This window comes from Papaver somniferum, chromosome 5, assembly GCF_003573695.1.
Source record: "Papaver somniferum cultivar HN1 chromosome 5, ASM357369v1, whole genome shotgun sequence".
In the NCBI taxonomy this organism is placed as follows: domain Eukaryota; kingdom Viridiplantae; phylum Streptophyta; class Magnoliopsida; order Ranunculales; family Papaveraceae; genus Papaver; species Papaver somniferum.
In genome coordinates, this window is record NC_039362.1 from 43,882,186 (window position 1) to 43,903,598 (window position 21,413).

Consider the following 21,413-nt stretch of genomic DNA (forward strand, 5'->3'; position numbering starts at 1 on the left):
TCTGAAGATATTTGATCAGGAGTATTCGTCTAAAAAAAAAAGACAATCTGGCCTATAAAGCTGGGAGAAAGGTTCCGACTCAATGTCCGGAAAACTCCCAAGATCAGGAAGATCAAAATGATGAAGATGAAGCTGAACTAAATCATCATTTATCTTTTATTACTCAACAATTCAAGAAATTTTTGCGACACCGAAAAAGAGAATCTCCTGTGTCAAAAAGAAATCACATTTCTACACAAAAGCGTGAAGACACTTGGGATGACAATGATGATATTCCTCAATGCTACAAGTGTAGAGGATTTGGTCATATTTATCCGGATTGTCCAACTAAGGATGACCAATGGAAAAGAAATGCATATACTGCGAACCCTTGACTATTCCCCTTACGAGGATGATCAAGACTATATGGTGGATAATATTTCAACCATTGCAGAAGTCTTTAAATCTGAAATTCTTTCAACTCTAGATACTCAAGAAGAGTTTATCCCCTCGATTTTCAAAGAAATGTTTCCATGTAAAGATAAAAGAACTCAGCTTCTTGAATCTTACATCAATGGATTAAAATGGTCGCTTGATCAACTCAAACGGAGTTTTCTGAATGATAAAGAAAAATTTAACAAGCGACTGTAGAAAATCGAGGTCTCTCAATGTTCCGAAAAGGTACAAGTATCTAAACTCATTCTCGACATTAAATGTTGTCAGGATGAGATAAGGAAGTTAAAAGCAGAAAATCATAAACTGAGAGATAAACTCAATTGCTTTGGAAAGCCATCACCTGGTATGAATGCATCAAAAGGCAAGGAGGCAAACTTAAATAAATTTGTGGAATTTAAATCCAGAAACCGGAATAATTCTGGTGTTTGTTTCCAATGCAAAGAAAGAGGGTATTATCAAAGGAAATGTTCTGATACTAAACAGAGAGGGAGACTCTATAAACCCAAAAGTTCAGAATCTAAGTCTAGATCAAAAATCTCTTCAAAAAGGGAGAATAAGATTTTCGAACATCAAGATTAAGGATTGAACCTAAGAGTTGAAACACAATTGCTTCTCAAATCCATAAGGATGTTGAAACCTTCAAGGGAAGAAGATTCAACAACCGAAAAATGACAACCTAATTGGTTATCATGAATCCTTACTTGTTACCCTCAAAAAAGGTATACAGTAAGGATATGAATGTAAATATTTGGATAAAAATATTTATAAAAATAATTTTTCGGTTAAGGATTTAATTGAAATTATTCTCAAAGATTTGAGAGAAAGTTTTTGAACTTATAAGAGGAGAGACCTCTTACTTCATTTTATAGAATTTTGACAGAATATCTACCTCTAGCTGCAACTCTGGCAAAACCGAAAAATTCCGGACTATACTGTTTCCTAACAAGAACCTTCATCTCGAATCTTCTGATGGTGATTCGGATTCATCTCCAAAGCTTCATCAAGATGTTCCTAATGAAGAAATCTCTTCTCTCAATGATAATATTCTCAAGAATCTTTCACTAAAATTAGATCTAATCTTATGTGAAGTAAGGAACATGGAAAAGGATTTGCGAAAGGAAGTAAAGGAAGTCAATAACAATGTTATTAATCTTGAATCAAGACTAGTAATCATAGAAGATGATTGGAATCCGGTGAAATCTTCTGATCCGACTTCAACCTTGAAGGAAACTCTAAAAGGTTAAAATTAGAGTTTCAAAATAGACAACAGTTTTTGATTTCTCTCAATAAATTGTATAAGGCCTATTATGAATAAAACTATCTTATTTATGAATAAAATTATTAGTTTATAATTTTTCTTGTGATAGTTTTCGATTACATATCCTGTGCTTGAATGCTTTATTTTATTGTTATGTATGTTTACTAGGGCTTAACCCGTGCCGTAACGGCACGAAATGCTTTTGTCTCTAACTCGATATTGTTCACATTCTGTTTGTTTTATTTTTACGTGGGTAATAATTTTGATATTAAAATAAGTTTGGGACAGAAAAATGATTAGTTACCTGACCTTTTGTTTTATTTAATCATGTTATTTCAATTTAGTATTTGGCCGGAGTAATAATGTTGTCCCAACATGAAAATTAAAAAAAAAAAATAGATATTGTCCATATATACTATTTCATGTGAGGCTAATTTTAAATTTCAAAAAGAATATTTCATCTAACAGTAAATATACAAAAATTGACAACCCAATTCCATGAAGGGTCTAAAATTACTGATAATTAAGGGTCTAGGAAGTGAAACAAATATCCATAATATTTTCCCTACTAAACTATTTTTTTTACGCAAATGTGAGAGTTTCATAAAAATTAAGAACTCCAGGCTATTGGAAGGCTGAGATATATTTGTTTGAGCTGAAAAAATAAACTTATAAACGTAAATCAAAACATGTGCAAGCTTCTTCCTCAATCATATTGATAACATAAAATTGAACAAATTTGTGGATAAAAAAATTTCGCATCAACTATGCTAAGTAGTGCATGAGTGGAGTTCTCACATCTAATGTTACTCAAATATTTCGGAACAATAAAGAACATAATCATCTAATGAAGAAAAATCATTAGTTTCAGGGTAAAAGCCGACACAAACTTTTGTCGTTGGGTTATATGGGCCTTTAGATTAAACATATACCCCAACATTGGTCAAATAATGATTAGAATTTTGGGATCAAAACAGTGTGCCAACGGGAAAAAGGGAGAGACTAACATCAGTGTAACAAAGAGAATACCATATATGTATCTGTAGATGGTGGATTTTCGACAAAGGCTAAAATCGTAAACCCATAATTATACGAACTCCTGATCTAACAATCAGATGTGAGTATTGAGACACGGGTCTCTCATCGAATCCTCTGACTGAGAATAATTTCTCTCAGAGTACATGCAGATATGTAGTCTCTCGGCTGGATAACGGCATATCTCATGAATACTGAAAACTTCAGTAATTATTTCTATATAGAATCATGAGATTGACGGCTCCTAGACAGATTGCTCTGCTAGTATAGAGCGATAACGTCTTCAGGATACAAACAACGAGTTTCCCTGACTATATAAAGGATATGAAGCTCCAGCAAGCTCATGTCAGAATAATTAATGCTCCTAGACAGCTTGCTCTGCTAGTATAGTGCCATAAGTTAATTATTCCTAAATTCTTAGATTCATCCACTGAATTTCCGAAAATATTCAAATATTTTCGCAGTGTTTCGTTACTTCAATCTATGGTTCTTCCCAGCAGAATTCCATGGGTTAGTAATAAATATTCAACGCACGGGCATCTGAGCTACCTCTGAGTAAGATGATAGACACTTTTTTGTGTCTAATTTGATCTCAATACTGTATATTGTTGGTGGCACTCGATTTTGTACTAATTTTGGTGTTTTGTGTGTTTGTAGGTATTTTTGGGAAATTCAGCTCGAAAAGTTGATAAAGGCACCCTCGGAGCACATTTGCTAAACGGACCCCTGCTTTGGATAAGGGGCACCTCATTTATTAAGGGGCAGCTTCTTTACTATTTGCACCACAAGACAGCAACTGCTAACCGCACCCCATCACTGGTTAAGGGGAGACCATCTTCTTCTCAGTTTGAATTAATTGTTTTGGCGGGAAATCTTGGCAAGGGAAGAACATAATTAGGGTTCGAGTTTTGGTGCTCTTCCGAGGAGACTCAATGGATGAAAATGATGGAAAGCATCTGTTAGAGCATAACAGGGATAGAAGGAGTGATTTTGTCGATTGAATTTGGCTAGAACTCGAGTTAGAAGTAAACAGAGGTGTGAACTTTTCACGGGTATTTCAGGCAAGATTTTGCTGGAGCTTTGGCCGGATTCAATGGGATCTTTGGATTGGATATACCCTGTTTCGACTAAACAGGGTTGGTAATCACTCCAGATTCGATAAAACAGGGTTTAATTCTTGGGTCAAGAAAAACAGGGGAGGACATGGACTCAGGTTTTTGTGGAAGTTCTGGGAGTGATCTGTTGGAGTATTTTTCAGGTTTCCCCATTAAAATTAGTTGGGAATATCATGTTCAGCTAAAACAGGATTGATAGATGACTCAGAATCGAAAAAGAGGAGTCTGTCGGACACAGCAAAGCACGAGCATATCCCGAGTATAACTGAGGTTGGTGAGTATTTGGAGAGGATTCGACTCAATTTTCCATGTGCTGGAAACAAGTTTGGAACGTGTAAACGCTGATTGACAGCGTGAAAAGGCAAGAATGGAAGGAAAACAACCGAGAATATTTTTCTTTACTGCGAGTAATGGTGAAGATTTGAGGAGTTAATGAGACGTTATTCTTGTGCCTGCCGAGTATAAAAAGTCTTCTGGGAGCATAGATAAGGGGGTCGAGTGATTGGGGGAAGCTACAGAGAATAATAGGAAGCTGCAGAGCAGATTTTTCTGCTGCTGCAGGGAAGAAGAAACTGAAGAACATACTACCGTAAAAGACTGTCGTTTCAAGGGTCTTATATTTAACAGTTTTTAACGGCCGATTTGTAACGCTATCTTAAGTTTGTGACAATTATTGTAACGGTGAGCTCTGTAACACCGTGACAGCGTTGCGAATTCCCTGAGTTATATTTTCTTCTTTGTAAACACCAATTGAGCTATGAAATATATTTTGAGTGTGTTTTTCACTATGTGGAGCTAAACCTTTCTCTGGGACGACGGAGGAAACCAAAATTCATCATGTGGTAAATTCATTTAATTCTTTATATGACTATTTGAATTAATTTAAAATTAGAAAAAGATTTTTCTTAATTAATTGTCATTTCGTTTGATGGTTTATGCTTAGGATTAATTCTTTTGATATGCCATGCTTAAGTTTTACAATTAATATTTTTAAGAATCTACCTTAGGTAAAGATATAGAGTCAAAATTCTTATTGAATGAGCTATAATGGTTTAGAATAAATAGGTGAATCGCATGAATTTGAATATTTGGTGGAATCCTAGTCTTAGTACCTCTTGATACATTGTTACTATTTTGTATATAATTGCTAGTCTTATAATTTAAATCTAAAAAATCAATCTCATCAAGTCCGAGTGAACGACAACCTTTACCACTATATTAAAATTCGATCATAAACCCCGGCTCAAAAGGTGAAAGTGTACTCAACGATGATACACTAACAATCACCGCACGAACATTATTTTTAAACCCTACGAAAGGGTAGTTTAAATATAAACTGTGTGCAGAGAAGGAAGACGATTACGATATCATCTCAGCCCCTCGGGTTCGTACACTGACATTGGAGTCGATGGCTCGAGTCGACCTCAATGGTTCATCTCCCGTCTGGAACGGGAGGTAAGAATTCTAAACACCCGCGAATCCCTTGTCAGCGGGTTTACTGGATGATTTTGTATGCATATATGTTGAGGACCTGAAATCGGATTTATTTTTCTAGTAAAGGGCAAGGCCTGGCCAAATCAAGATAAGGACTCGGATTTCATCACCGTTTCCTTCTTGCCCGCCTTAGGAACACGTAACCTATGCGAACCTAAGCCTTAAAATTTGGACTAAAACGAGACCGATAGGGTAACGAGCTTAATTGGAAAGTCGTTCGAAAAATATTGGTTACTCTTTTGAGCATACTTTGAAGTTCATGATGGTTTCTGTGAGTTGAATACGCCGCCTTGTAATGTCGGTGAGGCCTTGGGTATCAAAGCTCCACGCAGCTTCCCTCGTCTCTATTCAACTTACTTTAACTCGAATTGATTCCAGAGGGGTTTGCTCAGATTGTAACGAATTCCTTTTCGAAAGAATAGAAGCTGGTCTAGAAACAATCTAAGTGGAGCCATCATGCTTTTTGTTAGGTAGATAAAATAGGATTGTTGTGGTAGAGTCAGCCTTCTTTGTGCTTGTTTAGAATTCCCTAGCAGTTAGGATGTCAAACTAGTATTATAGTAGCCAATACAATGAGTATCCGACTGAGCAGCTTGGACATTATCCTTTTTATGACCAAAGTGTGAATAGTGATTGGGAACGCGAAACTTTTGAAGGTTATGGTCCATACCATTGTGAGCCCAATTACTATCCACATACCCACAGGTCATACGAGCAAAACAATCCTTCTATTTCTCTAGAAGAGTCTCTCAAGAGTTTCAATGAGTCAACACAGAAATTTCAATTATTTATGAAAGAGACTTATAATATTCCGTTCCCAGAAGAGTCCGTAGAGAAGTCAACTAACATGTCTCTAGAAGAGTCCCTCAAGCAATTTACTGAGAGTACAAATAGGATTGTAGAAAAATGTGCTCAAGATAGTCTTAAATACCAATATAGTGTTCCCAATACCACCCTTGAAAATAAGGATAGTTTTTATTCACATAATCAAGATGACGAGGCTATAATTGGTAATACTACTTATTTAGATGGGGTTTGATCATTTTCATGTTATTATAATGATAATTATGATGAGGATAGTATTGATGAAGAACATAAAATATGTAGGCATAGTGATCAGGAATTTGTTACTCCGATTGAGCTTTATAATGATAGTGTTGTTTCTAGTACAAATCCAAATAATTTTAATAATTATTCACCTATTCAAAAGGATGAGGATTTTGACTAGAAATACCCCCGTTTTAGACGATGTAGTATTTCCTTTTCACGAAGCCAACGAAGGTTTAGAGGAACGAGTTTATTTTGAGTCTAGCGATTTAGAAACAATAGTTTTAGACAAATAAAGTGAACTCGTAGAGATGAGTGAGGATGAACCTGACTTAGAAGAATTAATTGACCATTTCCAGGAATCTGATGACCTAGAAATTAGGGAAGTTGTGACTAGTATTTCTAGAGACACTGAAACTCTAAGTTTGGGGGTGATTATCATTCTCTGTGTGCTTTAACTCTTAGAAAGGTCCCTCACTTGGACTTGATATATGTGCCTCAACCTTTGTGCCAGATTACCTTCATAGTAGATATCCCGAACTTAATAATGTCCAGGAAGAAGTTCAGTTGTTAGAAACCCATCCTATGGTTGATGTGGTTTACCCAGGCGATAGTACCCAAATTGACTTTGTTTTCCCACCAAATATTTTTCAACCAATTGGGGGAATGTATAAGTTTCATATGTGTCAATTATTAAGTTTTGAGACCAAACCTAATTACTTTAGGAGATTAGGGTCGACACATTTGTTTAAGGAAGACCACTACTTTCATCGTGGTCAATTGTGTGGGTCAAAACTAATTGACTTAAAGGATCCGTAATTATTTAGGTTATAATTATGTGCTTCCAAGTTTTTACTTGAGTTTTTACAGACTCTAATACCTGAATCGGACCTTAGCTACGAGGAAATGCAGTCTATGAAAATATTTTATCTAGACCCAGTTATAGAACCTGAACCTGAACCACAGCTAGATGTAGTTTTCTTAAACAGGATACTAGACAAGGGCGTGCTTTATCCGTTAATTTTCTTGGCATGTTGCAGATTCATTTTACTTGTGATAGCCCTATTTGGTTTTGGTGATCCGCAGCTATTCCGGCTATTACTTTATGATTCTATAAGGTGACTAATCCTTTCTTAGTCTGGCTGAAGACTTTAAACTTAGCACTTCTTGGGAGGTAACCCAATATTCATGCGACACGGTAATATCTTTCCTTATCTCTTTTGCTTCAATTGGTAACAATTTCTCTTTGTTCATGCTTTTAATTTCATCTTTAGAACATTGAGGACAATGTTAGATTTAAGTTTGGGGGTATGGGAGAAACGTTTTAGTCGCATTTTTGAAACTTCTAGCGTCACATAGTATCCGGTTAGCTAAGTTTACATACTGTTTCTCACCGAAAAGATAGAAATTGGAATGCTAGGGATAACAACCTATTGAGACATTAGAGAAAAAGACATTGAGATTGTAGATGGTGGATTTTCGACAAAGGCTAAAATCATAAACTCATAATTATACGAAGCTCTGATTCAGCAATCAGACGTGAGTATCGAGACACGGGTCTCTCATCGAATTCTCAACGGAGAGTACTTTCTCTCAGAGTACATGTAGATATGTAGTCTCACGACTGGACAACGACATATCTCATGAATACTGAATACTTTCAGTGATTATTTCTATATAGTATCACGAGATGGACGGCTCCTAGACAGCTTGCTCTGTTAGTATAGAGCGATAACGTCTTCAGGAACAAACAACAAGTTTACCCTGACTACATAAAGGATATGACTTACCGACAAGCTCATATCGGGATAATTAATGCTCATAGACAGCTTGATCTGCTAGTATAGAGCCACAAAGTTAATTATTCCTAATCAAGATTAATTCTGCTGTGACATTCACTACTGAATTCCCAGAATAATCTATTACTGCTCCTATTCTATGATCGAATCCACGGCTTGATCTCATAAAATGGCAATAACTATATTATCTCATTACTCCGATTTCATGATCGAATCCACAACTGGTCTCATAAATGGTAATAGATAAATCTTAATTACTCCGATTCTATTGTCGAATCTACGATCCCATGGAATGGTAATGCTCACTTTATTATTCTGAATTCGTAGTCGAATCCTCAGCTGATCCTATGAATTAATAATAAACATCTTATTACTCAGTTTTGTGAATTATTCTCCGCTGAATTCCACAATTAGTAATAAATAATCAACAACCGGGCGTCTGAGCTACCTCTAAGTAAGCCCCGATCAAATGGTGAAGGTGTATTCAACGATGATACACTAACAGTTCACCGCACGAACGAGTATTTCAAAAATACAACGAAACGATGAACCTATGCAAAATAAAGAAGAAAATAATAAATAATTAAAAATATTGACCAGGGTGCTGGGAGCACGGACACACGACCGACCGACCGTGTCGTGGTCAATCCCACGCCAGTTTTATATTTTTAATGCATTTTTATTATTTTCCATGATTTGACGAAAATTCTCTCATTTTATCAAATCTCCTTCGTCTCGAGGAAACTCCTCGGTTTCATGGTACTTCCATAAATCCATAAAAAATAATATAAAATTAAGGAAAGGAGTGTGGGGCGTGACCATTGGCCAACCGTCCATGCCTTGGTCCCAACCGGCCCCACACCCCACGGTTCCTTATTATTTTTTTATTATTATTATTATTTCTCTAATTTCATGAAAAACTCCTTGATATCATGGTATTTTTGCACAAATCATCAAATAATAATAAAATAAATTATGAAAACTTGTGGGACCGGGCCTTGGCCGGACGGTCATGCCCTAGCCGGTCCCACACGCCCCTTTGTTTTATTATTTTATTATTAGTTTTCCTTGAATTCATCAAATTCCTTTATTTCATGGTATTTCTCTCAAATTAGGAAAAATTCCCTCAATTCATCAAAAATACATGAAAAATACACAAAAATTAGGGAAACTCGTGGGACCGGGCCCAATCCGGCCGACCATGCCTCCACGGTCCCACACGCCCTTTTTTTATTATTTTAATATTTTTTGCTTCCCTGAACTCTTGAAAACTCCTTCAATTCATGGAAACTCCCTAAATTCATCAAATTTCTCAAAATTCATGAATTTTTCATAAAATCATCAAAATATTATAAAATTAAGGAAAAGGCACCACGAGACCGTGATCACGACGACCGACCATGCCTTGACCACGGCTGTCCCATGCCTCTCATTCCTTATTTTATAATTATTTTTCATCATCTCATGGTGTTTTCCTCAGTTTTGTCGAAACCCTAATTTTGGCATATTTTCTCGAATGGATGCTCAATTGCACGCCAAAAAATATCAAAATTCTCAGGACTGAGACGCGGACGCCTTGGGGACACGAGCACGCTATCTTGACCGACCAAGATTGGCTATTTAGCTCACGGAAGCCGGTCCCATCAATTTTCACAGTTTTGACCTAATTTGCACAATTGCTCGTATTAGGTCCAAAACTCTTCCAAACACTTTGGATTTTCATGAAGTGATCGTCAGGCGGTCACGTTACAACCCAGGGCCGGTTTCATGACCCCATGGTCGGTCCCTCACTCCGTCATAATTAATTAGGTTTTCTCACCTAAGGCTCAGACGAGCATTTTCGAATAAATGATTAAACCAGCATTTAATCATTATTTCACCAAAAAATCGTCAACTCTTCAGGAGTTCTTTGTATTTTCTCACGTGAGCATATGGAAACTACATGGTTTATCCACGGTCCAATGTAGTCGCTCCCTCCTTCATCCCATGGTCAAAATTCTGACGAACCATGAATTGATCATCAATTGATCAAATTAGGGTTTCTGAATCCAAGGATCATCATTCCATATTCCAACCTTAATAATTTTACGACGACCTCATGGTCATTAATTTTATTAATTATGCTCGGTTCAACGACCAGTATTCTAATTAATATTTTTTTGGTACGCTGCCAATAATCCATCAGATGAGCAACACATGCTCAGAAGATCAAATATTCAACAATTCATCACATGAGCAACACTTGATCAGATGATAAATATTTGCTCAAACCAAGGAATATTGGTTCAACAATCAATATTCAATGATCCATCGAATGAGCAATACTTGCTCACTTCATCGTAAGAACTATACCTCTGTCTCATGACATGTTCAATTCATGAGTTTCAGAACATCATGTTCAACTAAGCAACTACATGGACTCATCGTCCCATCAAACCACGAAGTCATCAATTGACTAACATACCATGAGACGTCAATCGTGTCACTTTGGGGGGATATCACTTAGGGTTTTGGTCTGGCGGTCTACGACACGTGTTCAAACACACGATGGAATGTGATCAAGTCGTGCAATCAGTTGAAGGAATTCACGAGGTAGTGGGTGTAAAATCGACCAAGTCTCCACACGTTGAGCAACTGGTTTCAAACACGATTTCCACTTCCCCACTCCTTGATTCCATCAACTGTCACACTTCATGGGATCATGGTGTCTAAAGTTCAAGCCAATGAATATTGGTTCAACAATCAATATTTAACGATCCATCGAATGAGCAATACTTGCTCACTTCATCGTAAGAACTATACCTCTGTCTCATGACATGTTCAACTCATGAGTTTCAGAACATTATGTTCAACTCAGCAACTACATGGACTCATCGTCCCTTCAAACCACGAAGTCATCAATTGACTAACATACCACGAGACGTCAATCGTGTCACTTTGGGGGGATATCACTTTGGGTTTTGGTCTGGCGGTCTACGACACGTGTGTTCAAACACACGATGGAATGTGAGCAAGTCGTGCAACCAGTTGAAGGAATTCACGAGGTAGTGGGTGGAAATCTCCACACGTTGAGCAACTGGTTTCAAACACGATCTCCACTTCCCCACTCCTTGATTCCATCAACTGTCACACTTCATGGGATCATGGTGTCTAAAATTACAGCAATATAAATAAGTCTCTGAATCATGATTGAATCATCAGCATCAACAGTATCATCAATATCACGTCTCATCGACAACACGAGATCATCAACTCATCAATTGAGCAACTACTCTCAATTGAGCAATTTCAATCACTCAGAGCTTATCGTATTCAGAATTCACACACCCACAATCTTTGATTACCATTGATTCCACATATTTTTCAGCTTCCCTCCTACAGATCAACCCATCCTCTCTTGGGACCGAATTTACTCTGGAACGGTCATTGTATTGATTTAGCCCGGAGTACTACAGATTAATCTCTCGAATCTAAAGCACCCCCTTTGCAGCGGTGCATCTGTGTGAGGTTTAACATTTCGCTCGGTTCGAGGAGTCTCCTCCGTACGGTCGTCTCTTTAATTCCTTAAAAACCAGCAAATCGTTTTTCCCCATCCACAGATTGGCGACCACAGTGTGAGATCATTCTCTCGGTTGCAATCTAAAAATCTCACAAGATGGTTGGTCTCAGGACTAATTCATCTAATTCAGATCAGAATATTTCAAACGGCAACATTCCTCATGTTACACCTGGCGGCATGAAAAGCAGAGGGATACCGACTTTGGCAGAGTTGGCTCAAATCCTAAAGGTCTATACCCGGAACATGGACCTGATGAAGGAGACGATAAACCACATCCTCGACTTTCTCATCAAATTAACGTCCGAGTTAGGCGGTATCTCCGCTCCAGAAGCCTCAACACCAGGGACTGAAGCGTCATCTGACCCTCAAATCAACAGCTTCACCACATACGAGAATCCGGTGGAACAAGAGGTCACACATTTGATTGAAAATCTATGTGAACTCCTGCACTTCTCCAGGGATCAGCGCACAGACATATTTTCATCACTCAACCAGATATCATCCAACGTGCAAATAACGCCACCAACACCATCAGTTGAAGAAGTATCCCTATTGCCTGGGCATTCGATCGACAACATCTCTTTTGGAGAAGAAGATCGCATGACAGATGAAGGACATAACCGAGCATTGTATGTCACTGGTTTCATCAAAGGCATCGAATTTAGAAGATCTCTTGTTGACACTGGTGCTTCCACCAACATTGTCACTATGAAGACTCTCAGGATGCCAGATTCCCACAAGGTAAAATCGTTCGCTATCCCATCCTAATGACAGGATTTGAAGGAAGTCAAAGCCATACATATGGATACGCATACATAGATTTGAGGGTGGGGCCGATTCGATCGAAAGCAAAGTTTCATGTGATCGAGCAAGAACCTGACTACCACATAATACTGGGACGCCCATGGCTCCAGGATAACAAGGTGGTTCCTTCAACATACCATCAATGCATGAAGACCCTGCTCGACAACAAGATTGTTCGCATTCCGGCTTCATCATCTCCTTATGCTCCCGTCTATGATACTGAGTTCCTTGAATCTCAAAAAGGCATCCCGGAATCTCCAAGCAGGATTCGCAGTACGCTACTTCCAAGCTGGAAGACTATCGAGAAGGCTGATAATGATCTGTCATCCTCAGCTGCTAAAGTAATCAAGTCACCTACTACACCGACTAAACGCCATAATGATCAAGTCTCAACTCTAGGGACAAACTTCACGACCGATCGAGACGTAGAAGGGAGAGTCATTTATCGCCGACGGAAAGATTAGAAATTAATCGAGGAGAACGATGAAAAGTCTCCCCACCATGAAGAATCGTGTCAGAGTGAGCTATCACTTGAAGAAGAAGTCCAAGATGCCCCACGACAACTACAGGACGACACTGACTCTACCACTGACGATCTTGAAACAATCAACATTGGGAGTGAAGACGATCCAAGGCCAATCCTGATCAGTTCAGCGCTATCTGATAGACGCATTTATGTGTCTAATTTGTCCTCAATGTTTCGTATTGTTGGTACTCGTTTTCGTCCTTATTATGGTGTTTTGCGTATTTTTAGGTATTTTTGGAATAAAAATATTGTTGGAAAAATTGGCTCGAAAAATCACTCGGAACACCCCCGGAGGATACTTGCTATACGGAGCCCAGATTTGGTTAAGGGGCACCTCAATTACTAAGGAGCACCCCAAAAAGGCAGCTGCTATTCGCACCCCACAGCTGGTTAGGGGGACACCATCTTCTTCATTTGAAACTTAAAAATTGGAGGGAAAAATGTGCCAGCTCTCTGAGAATGTTTCGATCGAAATTTGAAGATGTTCTAGGTGGACTAAAGGGCTGAAACTTCATGGGTAGTTGTGATATGTCATAAAAGATCTGGTATGGGTGTTTGTTTCGATCAAATTTGGCTGGAAAATCCGTGACAAGGAATCAGGGCAGCCCGTGCATGACAAGAATAGTTCACGAGTTTTGGAAGATTTATGCGTGTTCTGCTCGTGTATGATGACTCTAGCAACACTCTGGACCGTGAAGAAGAAAAATGAGGAGATTTTGCAGCTGTAGAAACACATGAGAAGCTAAAACAGGGAAGAAAATATTCCCAGAATATTTTTCTTCACTGCCGAGTTTAATGAAAATTTGTGAGATTTATGGCGTGATATTTTCCTGATGTTGAGTATATATAGGGTGAGGGGATCATAGAGAAAGGATACAGAGAGATTGGGAGAGAAAAATAACACCAAAGAGCGAAAAATCAAATTTGCAGAGCTGTCATTTCTGCTGCTGCAAAACTGAAGAACACGAAGAACGGACTTGCACCAGCAGTCGTTTTTGAACAGTGACAGCAACTCATTCTGTGGGTCGCAGTTTACAGGCAGACTTAAAAACGCAACAACAACAGTAACGGCTCTTTGTAACGGTTTTTGCAACAATTATAAGCGTTGCAAACCCGATTTTTATTATAATTCTCCCTTATTCATCATTTGTAACCCTTTGAGCATAAATGAAATCAACTTTTGAGCGTGTTTCCAACATGATGAGCGGCTAATTCTCTCGTAACCAAGGCAATGGATGAAGCTATTCACACATGAACAATGGGTAACTATTTCATTTTCTCTAATATTTAATTATAATTCACTCAATCACTGCTTTTGCAGAGTTCTTAAAAGTTTACATAATTTTCTTCATTAGTTGTGATTCAATTAGATAGGTTATGCTTTGGTTAGATAATCTATGCTTAGGGGATACAATTAATTTTTGAGAATATGTTTGATTATTTGTGGATTAAGAAATAAAGGATTAAAAGGATAATTAGAGTTATGAAATATTTGACATCATTCATGTGTAATAGTGGATTCTAGTGTCTTGGTTATTTTCCAATCACTTGAAATCAATTTTGAGTTAAGTTTTCTATATTTTTAAGTTCTATTAAGTCTAGAATTCATTGCCTTCACAAGCCTCAACGAACTCTTTACTACAACATCATTGAAAATACCATCAATTTTTGGCGCCGACGCGGGCTTGTCTTTAGGATAGAGTTTTTAGATTTATTTTTTTTTAGTTTTTTTTGTTCTTCTTTACGTTTTTGGGTTTTTGTCTTTTCCTTTCAGATTTTGGGAATTTGGAGCGAAAGAAATTTTTGCCAAAGCTTTTGGCGAATATTTAAAGACTTGAAGTAAAAGGCAAAGCGAAAGGAGCTAAAGAAGAATTTTTTTTTTTATAGAAAAAGAGAGAAAAAAAAGAGTGTTATTTTATTAGATTGTATTAGGAATTCTTTTTTTTTGTATTTTTTTTTTCTTTTTGCACTTTATTTTTTGGACCTTTCTTTTGGACTTTGGACATTTGGACATTAATTTTTTTTAAACCCTACGGAAGGGTAGATTAAATATTAAACTGTTTGCAGAGAAGGACGGTGATTACGATATCACCTCGGCCCCTCGGGTTCGTACACAACATAGGAGTTGTGGCCCGAGTCGACGACAACGGTTCATCCCCCGTCTGGAACGGGAGGTAAGTTTGTCGAAACACTCGCGAATCCCCTGTCAGCGAGTTACTGTATTCCTTCGTTTGCATATATGCTGAGGAACTGAAAACGGCTGTTTTAAATTCCTAGTAAAGGGCAAGGACTGGCCATACAAGATAAGGGTTCGGATTTCATCACCGTTCTCTTCTTGCCCGCCTTAGGAAAACGAAACCAAACGCGAACCTAAGCTTTAAAATTTGGAATAGAACGAGACCTATAGGGTAACGAGCTTAGTAGGAAAGTCGTTCGAAAAATATTGGTTACTCTTTTAGCATACTTCGAAGTTCATGATGGTTTCTGTGAGTTGAATGCGTGACTGCGCCGCCTTGTGATAGCGGTGAGGCCTTGGGTATCAAAGCTCCACTGAGCTTCCCTCGCCTCAATTCAACTTACTTTGACTCGGATTGATTCCAGAGGGGTTTGCTTAAATTGTAACGAATTCCCTTTCGAAGGATTAGAAGCTGGTCTAGAAACAATCTAAGTGGAGCCATCATGCTTTTTGTTTGCTAGAATTCAGTAGGTTTGCTGTGGTGGAGTCAGCCTTGTTTGTGTTTGCATAGAACTTCCCTTCCCTTTTAGGGCTTTTCGTTTTAGTTTTGTTTTTCTAGTGTATGCCCGAGGTCATTAGAGAACGGGCTTGGAAAAGAAACACTCTAGGTCGTCTGATTAGTGATAAACCTAGTAGTTCTTCTTGTGAAGGCGGGGAGCTCGAAGACTCTTCTTTAGAGAGCCCCGTTTTTGGAAACTTCAGTTTTGAGAATCTGCTTCTTTGTGAAGAAAGTACTCCTAGTCCTTTGGTAGTGCCAGAAATGGCAACTTTAAAAGCTTTATTGAACCCAACTAGGACCTCTCGTCCGTCTTGTATCAAGTTAGCTGAAACCGAGGCAAATTATGAACTCAAACCTGGGACTTTACAGATGCTCCCAACCTTTTTAGGAAAAGAGAATGAGAACCCCTATTTTCATGTTAGGGAATTTGAGGAAGTATGTAGTACTCTGAAAATTAAAAACCTTAGTGATGATGCACTGAAACTTAGGTTATTCCCCTTTTCCTTAAAAGATAAAGCCAAATCTTGGCTGTATAGTTTGGATTCTGAGTCAATTGAAACCTATGAACAACTTACATCTGCCTTTATACATAAGTTTTTCCCAAGGCACAAAACATCGTCTATTAGGACACAAATTTGTACTTTTGCTCAACAAGAGGGAGAATCTTTATATAGGTATTTAGAAAGGTTCAATGACTTAATATCTCAATGTCCTCATCATGGTTTAGAGAAGGTTAGGTTAGTTCAGATCCTCTACGAGGGTTTAGATTATTCAACAACAACCATGGTTGAGTCCTTATGCACAGGTGGGTTTGAGAATAAAACTGTTGATGAGGCGATGACATTTTTGAATGAAATCGCCAATAAGACCCAACAATGGGAAAATAATAGGGAACCCCAGAAAACAATTCTTCTAAGTAGAGGAAATGTCAATAGGGTAGAAGGATCCTATGAGTCAGATGCTAAAATAGCAGCCATAGCCAAAAGGTTAGAAGCGTTGGAATTAGGTCATTCTAGTGGTACTAGTGGTAGAATAGAGCCTTTTTGGGAAGACCATACTGTTGAAGAGCAAGCCAATGCTCTTTATAACAACACTAGATTCGATAACCGTCAGAAGTTTGACCCTTATTCAGAAACCTATAACCCTGGCTGGAGAAACCATCCCAACCTTTCTTGGTCTAAGGGCCAGAATCAAGGTCAGTCTAGTAACTCTCAAGCTCCCCCAGGTTTTGGCTATCCTAAGAATCCTTCAGCCCCGGCACAGTTTCAGAACCCTTCGGATAAGAAGATTATGAGTTTAGAAGAGTCTCTTGCTTTGTTAACTCGTAACACTATGCAGTTTCAGCAATCTGTTGCTCAAGGTTTAGAAGAAAATAGAGAATAGGTCAGGCTAACTCTCAGGCTATTTCCGAGTTGAAAACCCAGGTTAGTCATATAAATGAGTCTTTAAGAGAAAGAGGTAAGTTTCCTAGTCAAACTCAACCAAACCCTAGAGGAATTAATGAAATAGGTGAAAGACCATCCGATCATGTAAATGCTATTAAAACCCTTAGGAGCGGTAGAGAGATAGACAACAAGGTTTCCATGCCTAATAGTGAACATGCTGTAGTTCACCCTTCTGAGCCAGAGAATGAGAAGACTGATAGAGTCTCCAAAGAGACCAATGAGGGTCCTGCTGAGCCCGCTTTGTTCCCAGAGCCCCGTTTCCCCAGCTGCTAGTTCCGACTAAGAGGGAGTCCAACTTTAATGATATATTAGAGGTTTTTAAGCAGGTTACTATCAACCTACCATTGTTGGATGCGATTAAGCAGATTCCGGCTTATGCCAAGTTCCTTAAGGACTTGTGTACACGAAAGCGTAAGCTTAGTGTCCAAAAGAAAGCCTTCCTAGCTAGTCACGTGAGTTCCATTATTCAGAATACCACTACTCCTAAGTATAAAGACCCAGGGTCCCCTACCATTTCTTGCACAATAGGTAAACACCGTGTTGAGAAAGCTTTGCTTGACTTAGGAGCCAGTGTGAATTTACTTCCATACCATGTGTACCTTAAGCTAGGACTTGGTGAGATGAAACCTACCCAGATGACACTCCAGTTAGCTGATAGGTCCGTTAAAATTCCTCGTGGTGTGATCGAGGATGTTCTTATTGAGGTCGACAAGTTTATTTATCCAGTGGATTTTGTTATCCTAGATACCCAACCTGTCCCTGACCCAGAGAACCAGATACCGGTGATTTTAGGTCGCCCATTTTTAGCAACATCCAATGCGATCATTAACTGTCGAACTGGTATTATGAATTTGTCTTTTGGTAATATGACTATTGAGCTGAACATCTTTCACATTAGTAAGCTACCCCAGGAACTGGACGACTCGAGCGTAGAAGAGGTGAACATGATAGGCACCTTAGTAGAGGAGTCATTACCAAACACTTTGATAGAAGATCCATTAGAGAAATGCCTAGCTCACTTTGGGATTGATTTTGATGATGATGATGTGATTAATGAGGTGAATGCTTTGTTAGATTCAACCCCTTTGTTAGACACTAGTAATGGATGGAAACCTAAGTTCGAACCTTTACCCGTTCCCGAGTCTACCCTAGTTCCTTCGTTGGAAAAGCCTCCCAAGTTGGACCTTAAACCATTACCAGATACCCTGAAGTATGTTTTTTAGGCCCCCTGAAACTTTACCTGTGATTATAGCATCCGACTTGGATAGTGATCAGGAAAGTAGGCTAGTGACTGTCCTTCAGAATAACAAGGAAGCTTTAGGGTGGACCATAGCAGACATTAAGGGTATAAGTCCTATTGATTGTATGCATCATATCTATTTAGAGAGTGACACCAAACCTTCTAGGGAGATGCAACGTCGACTGAACCCTAATATGAAAGAAGTTGTTCGAACCGAGGTTCTGAAGCTGTTAGATGCAGGCATTATCTACCCCATTTCAGACAGTAAGTGGGTCAGCCCCGTTCAGGTTGTTCCCAAGAAATCCGGTATTACTGTAGTCCAGAATGATAACAATGAGTTAATCCCAACCCGAATGACCACGAGTTGGCGTGTCTGTATTGACTATAGAAAATTGAACAAGGTCACTAGGAAGGACCACTTTCCCCTTCCCTTCATCGACCAAATGCTAGAGAGATTAGCTGGACGTAGCCATTATTGCTTTTTAGATGGATACTGCGGTTATAATCAGGTTCCTATTGCCCCAGAAGACCAAGAGAAAACCACTTTTACCTGTCCCTTTGGTACCTTTGCGTATAGACGCATGCCTTTCGGCCTATGTAATGCCCCTGCGACCTTTCAGCGTTGTATGATGAGCATATTTTCTGACATGGTAGAACGGTTCTTAGAGGTCTTTATGGATGATTTTTCAGTGTTTGGTTCGTCTTTCGATGAGTGCTTGCATCATTTGTCATTAGTTTTGACTAGGTGTAAGGAAAAGAATTTAGTGCTTAATTGGGAGAAATGTCACTTCATGGTTCGTTCAGGAATTGTTCTAGGGCATATCGTATCTTCAAAGGGTATAGAGGTAGATAGAGCCAAAGTTGACCTTATTAAAACTTTACCGGTCCCAAAAACCGTAAAAGGTATTAGGTCATTCTTAGGGCATGCTGGTTTTTATCGTCGATTCATTAAGGATTTTAGCTTGATTTCTAGACCTCTTTGCAATTTGCTTGCAAAAGATGTTAAGTTTGTCTTTGATGATGCTTGTTTAGAGGCTTTCGAGAAGCTTAAAACTTTACTCACTACCGCCCCCATAGTCCAGGCACCCAACTGGAACCTACCCTTTGAAATCATGTGCGATGCTTCAGATTATGCTATTGGTGTTGTGCTAGGTCAGCGAGAAAACAAGTTACTTCATGTAATTTACTATGCTAGCAAAACTCTGAATGATGCCCAGTTGAACTATACCACTACGGAGAAGGAACTGTTAGCCATTGTGTTTGCCTTAGACAAGTTTAGACCCTATCTCTTAGGTTCTAAGATCGTAATATATACTGATCATGCTGCTTTGAAATATCTTTTGTCTAAGAAGGATACGAAACCTAGATTGATTAGGTGGATCCTGTTGTTACAAGAGTTTTCTCCGGACATTAGAGACAAAAAGGGTGCAGAAAATGTAGTAGCAGACCACTTGTCTAGACTTGTTGTGGATACCCTTAATGATTCCCTTCCTATAAGGGACAACTTTCCTGATGAACAATTGTTCTTTGTTACCCAATTACCTTGGTATGCGAATATAGTGAACTATCTTGTTACTGGTCGAATGCCCCAACATTGGGGTAAACAAGAGCGTTCTAGATTTTTAGCTGAGGTTAAGCACTTCTTTTGGGATGATCCTTATTTGTTTAAGTATTGTCCAGACCAGATTATTAGGAGATGTATACCTGAGAGTGACCAGTCCAGTATTATTTCCTTTTGTCATGATCATGCGTGTGGGGGTCACTTTAGTGCTAAGAAGACTGCTGCTAAGATATTGCAGTGTGGATTTTATTGGCCTTCGTTGTTTAAAGACTCCCACAGTTACTGTGTTACTTGTGAACGTTGCCAGAAATTAGGAACCATTTCCCGTAGGAACATGATGCCCTTGAACCCTATTTTAGTTGTCGAGGTCTTTGATGTGTGGGGTATTGACTTTATGGGTCCGTTTCCTAATTCTTTTGGTAACCTATACATCCTTGTCGCTGTAGACTATGTCTCTAAGTGGATTGAGGCGGTTGCGTGTAAAACCAATGACCATAGGGTTGTGATTGATTTCTTGAAAAATAATATTCTTACACGTTTTGGTACACCGCGGACTATAATTAGTGATGGTGGGTCGCACTTTTGTAATGGACCTTTTAGGCTTTTGATGAAGAAATATGGTATTACACATAAGGTAGCTACCCCGTATCATCCACAGACTAATGGTCAGGTTGAGGTTTCCAATAGGGAGATAAAACGTATATTAGAGAAAACAGTTAATCCTAATAGGAAAGACTTGTCGTCTAGGCTTACTGATGCCTTATGGGCTTCCCGTACTGCGTTTAAGACCCCCATTGGAATGTCTCCTTATCGGCTTGTGTATGGAAAGGCATGTCATTTACCTGTCGAGTTAGAACATAGAGATTATTGGGCTGTTAAGCAGCTAAACTTTTCTCTTGACAAGGCAGGAGCCCATAGGAAACTCCAGCTCAATGAGTTGGACGAGATTCGTATTGATGCTTACGATAGTGCGAAGGAGTATAAGAACAAAATGAAACTTGTGCATGATAGAAATATTTTAAGGAAGTCATTTTCTCCAGGTCAAAAAGTTCTTCTGTATGATACCCGCTTGCATCTTTTCCCTGGGAAGTTACATTCTCGGTGGACGGGTCCTTTTATTGTTCGCATTGTCTTTCCTCATGGAGCTATTGAGATCGAGACACCGGATGGTAGTAGTTCTTCGAAGGTTAACGGTCAGAGATTGAAACCCTTTTTAGAGCCCTTTCCAACAGGTGATGTTGAGGAGGTCCCTCTGGAGGACCCTGTTTACCCTTGATTGACCATCGAGGCGATTGTATGTTGTATATTAGTTTTTGATTTCTCTCTTCACCCAGGTACTATCTTTCCGACTTCTCTCTTT

The 21,413-nt window shown here is 38.8% G+C and overlaps 1 protein-coding gene across 1 annotated transcript; it reads left to right on the plus strand.

Annotated features, from left to right (window-relative positions):
• Positions 1-18,680: 18,680 nt before the first annotated feature.
• Positions 18,681-20,717, plus strand: LOC113282392 (the record flags this gene model as incomplete). Its single annotated transcript, XM_026531382.1, has 4 exons — positions 18,681-18,773; positions 19,500-19,686; positions 19,888-20,244; positions 20,491-20,717. Coding segments are annotated over 4 exons (864 nt in total), but the record flags the coding sequence as incomplete, so codon positions are not given.
• Positions 20,718-21,413: the final 696 nt, after the last annotated feature.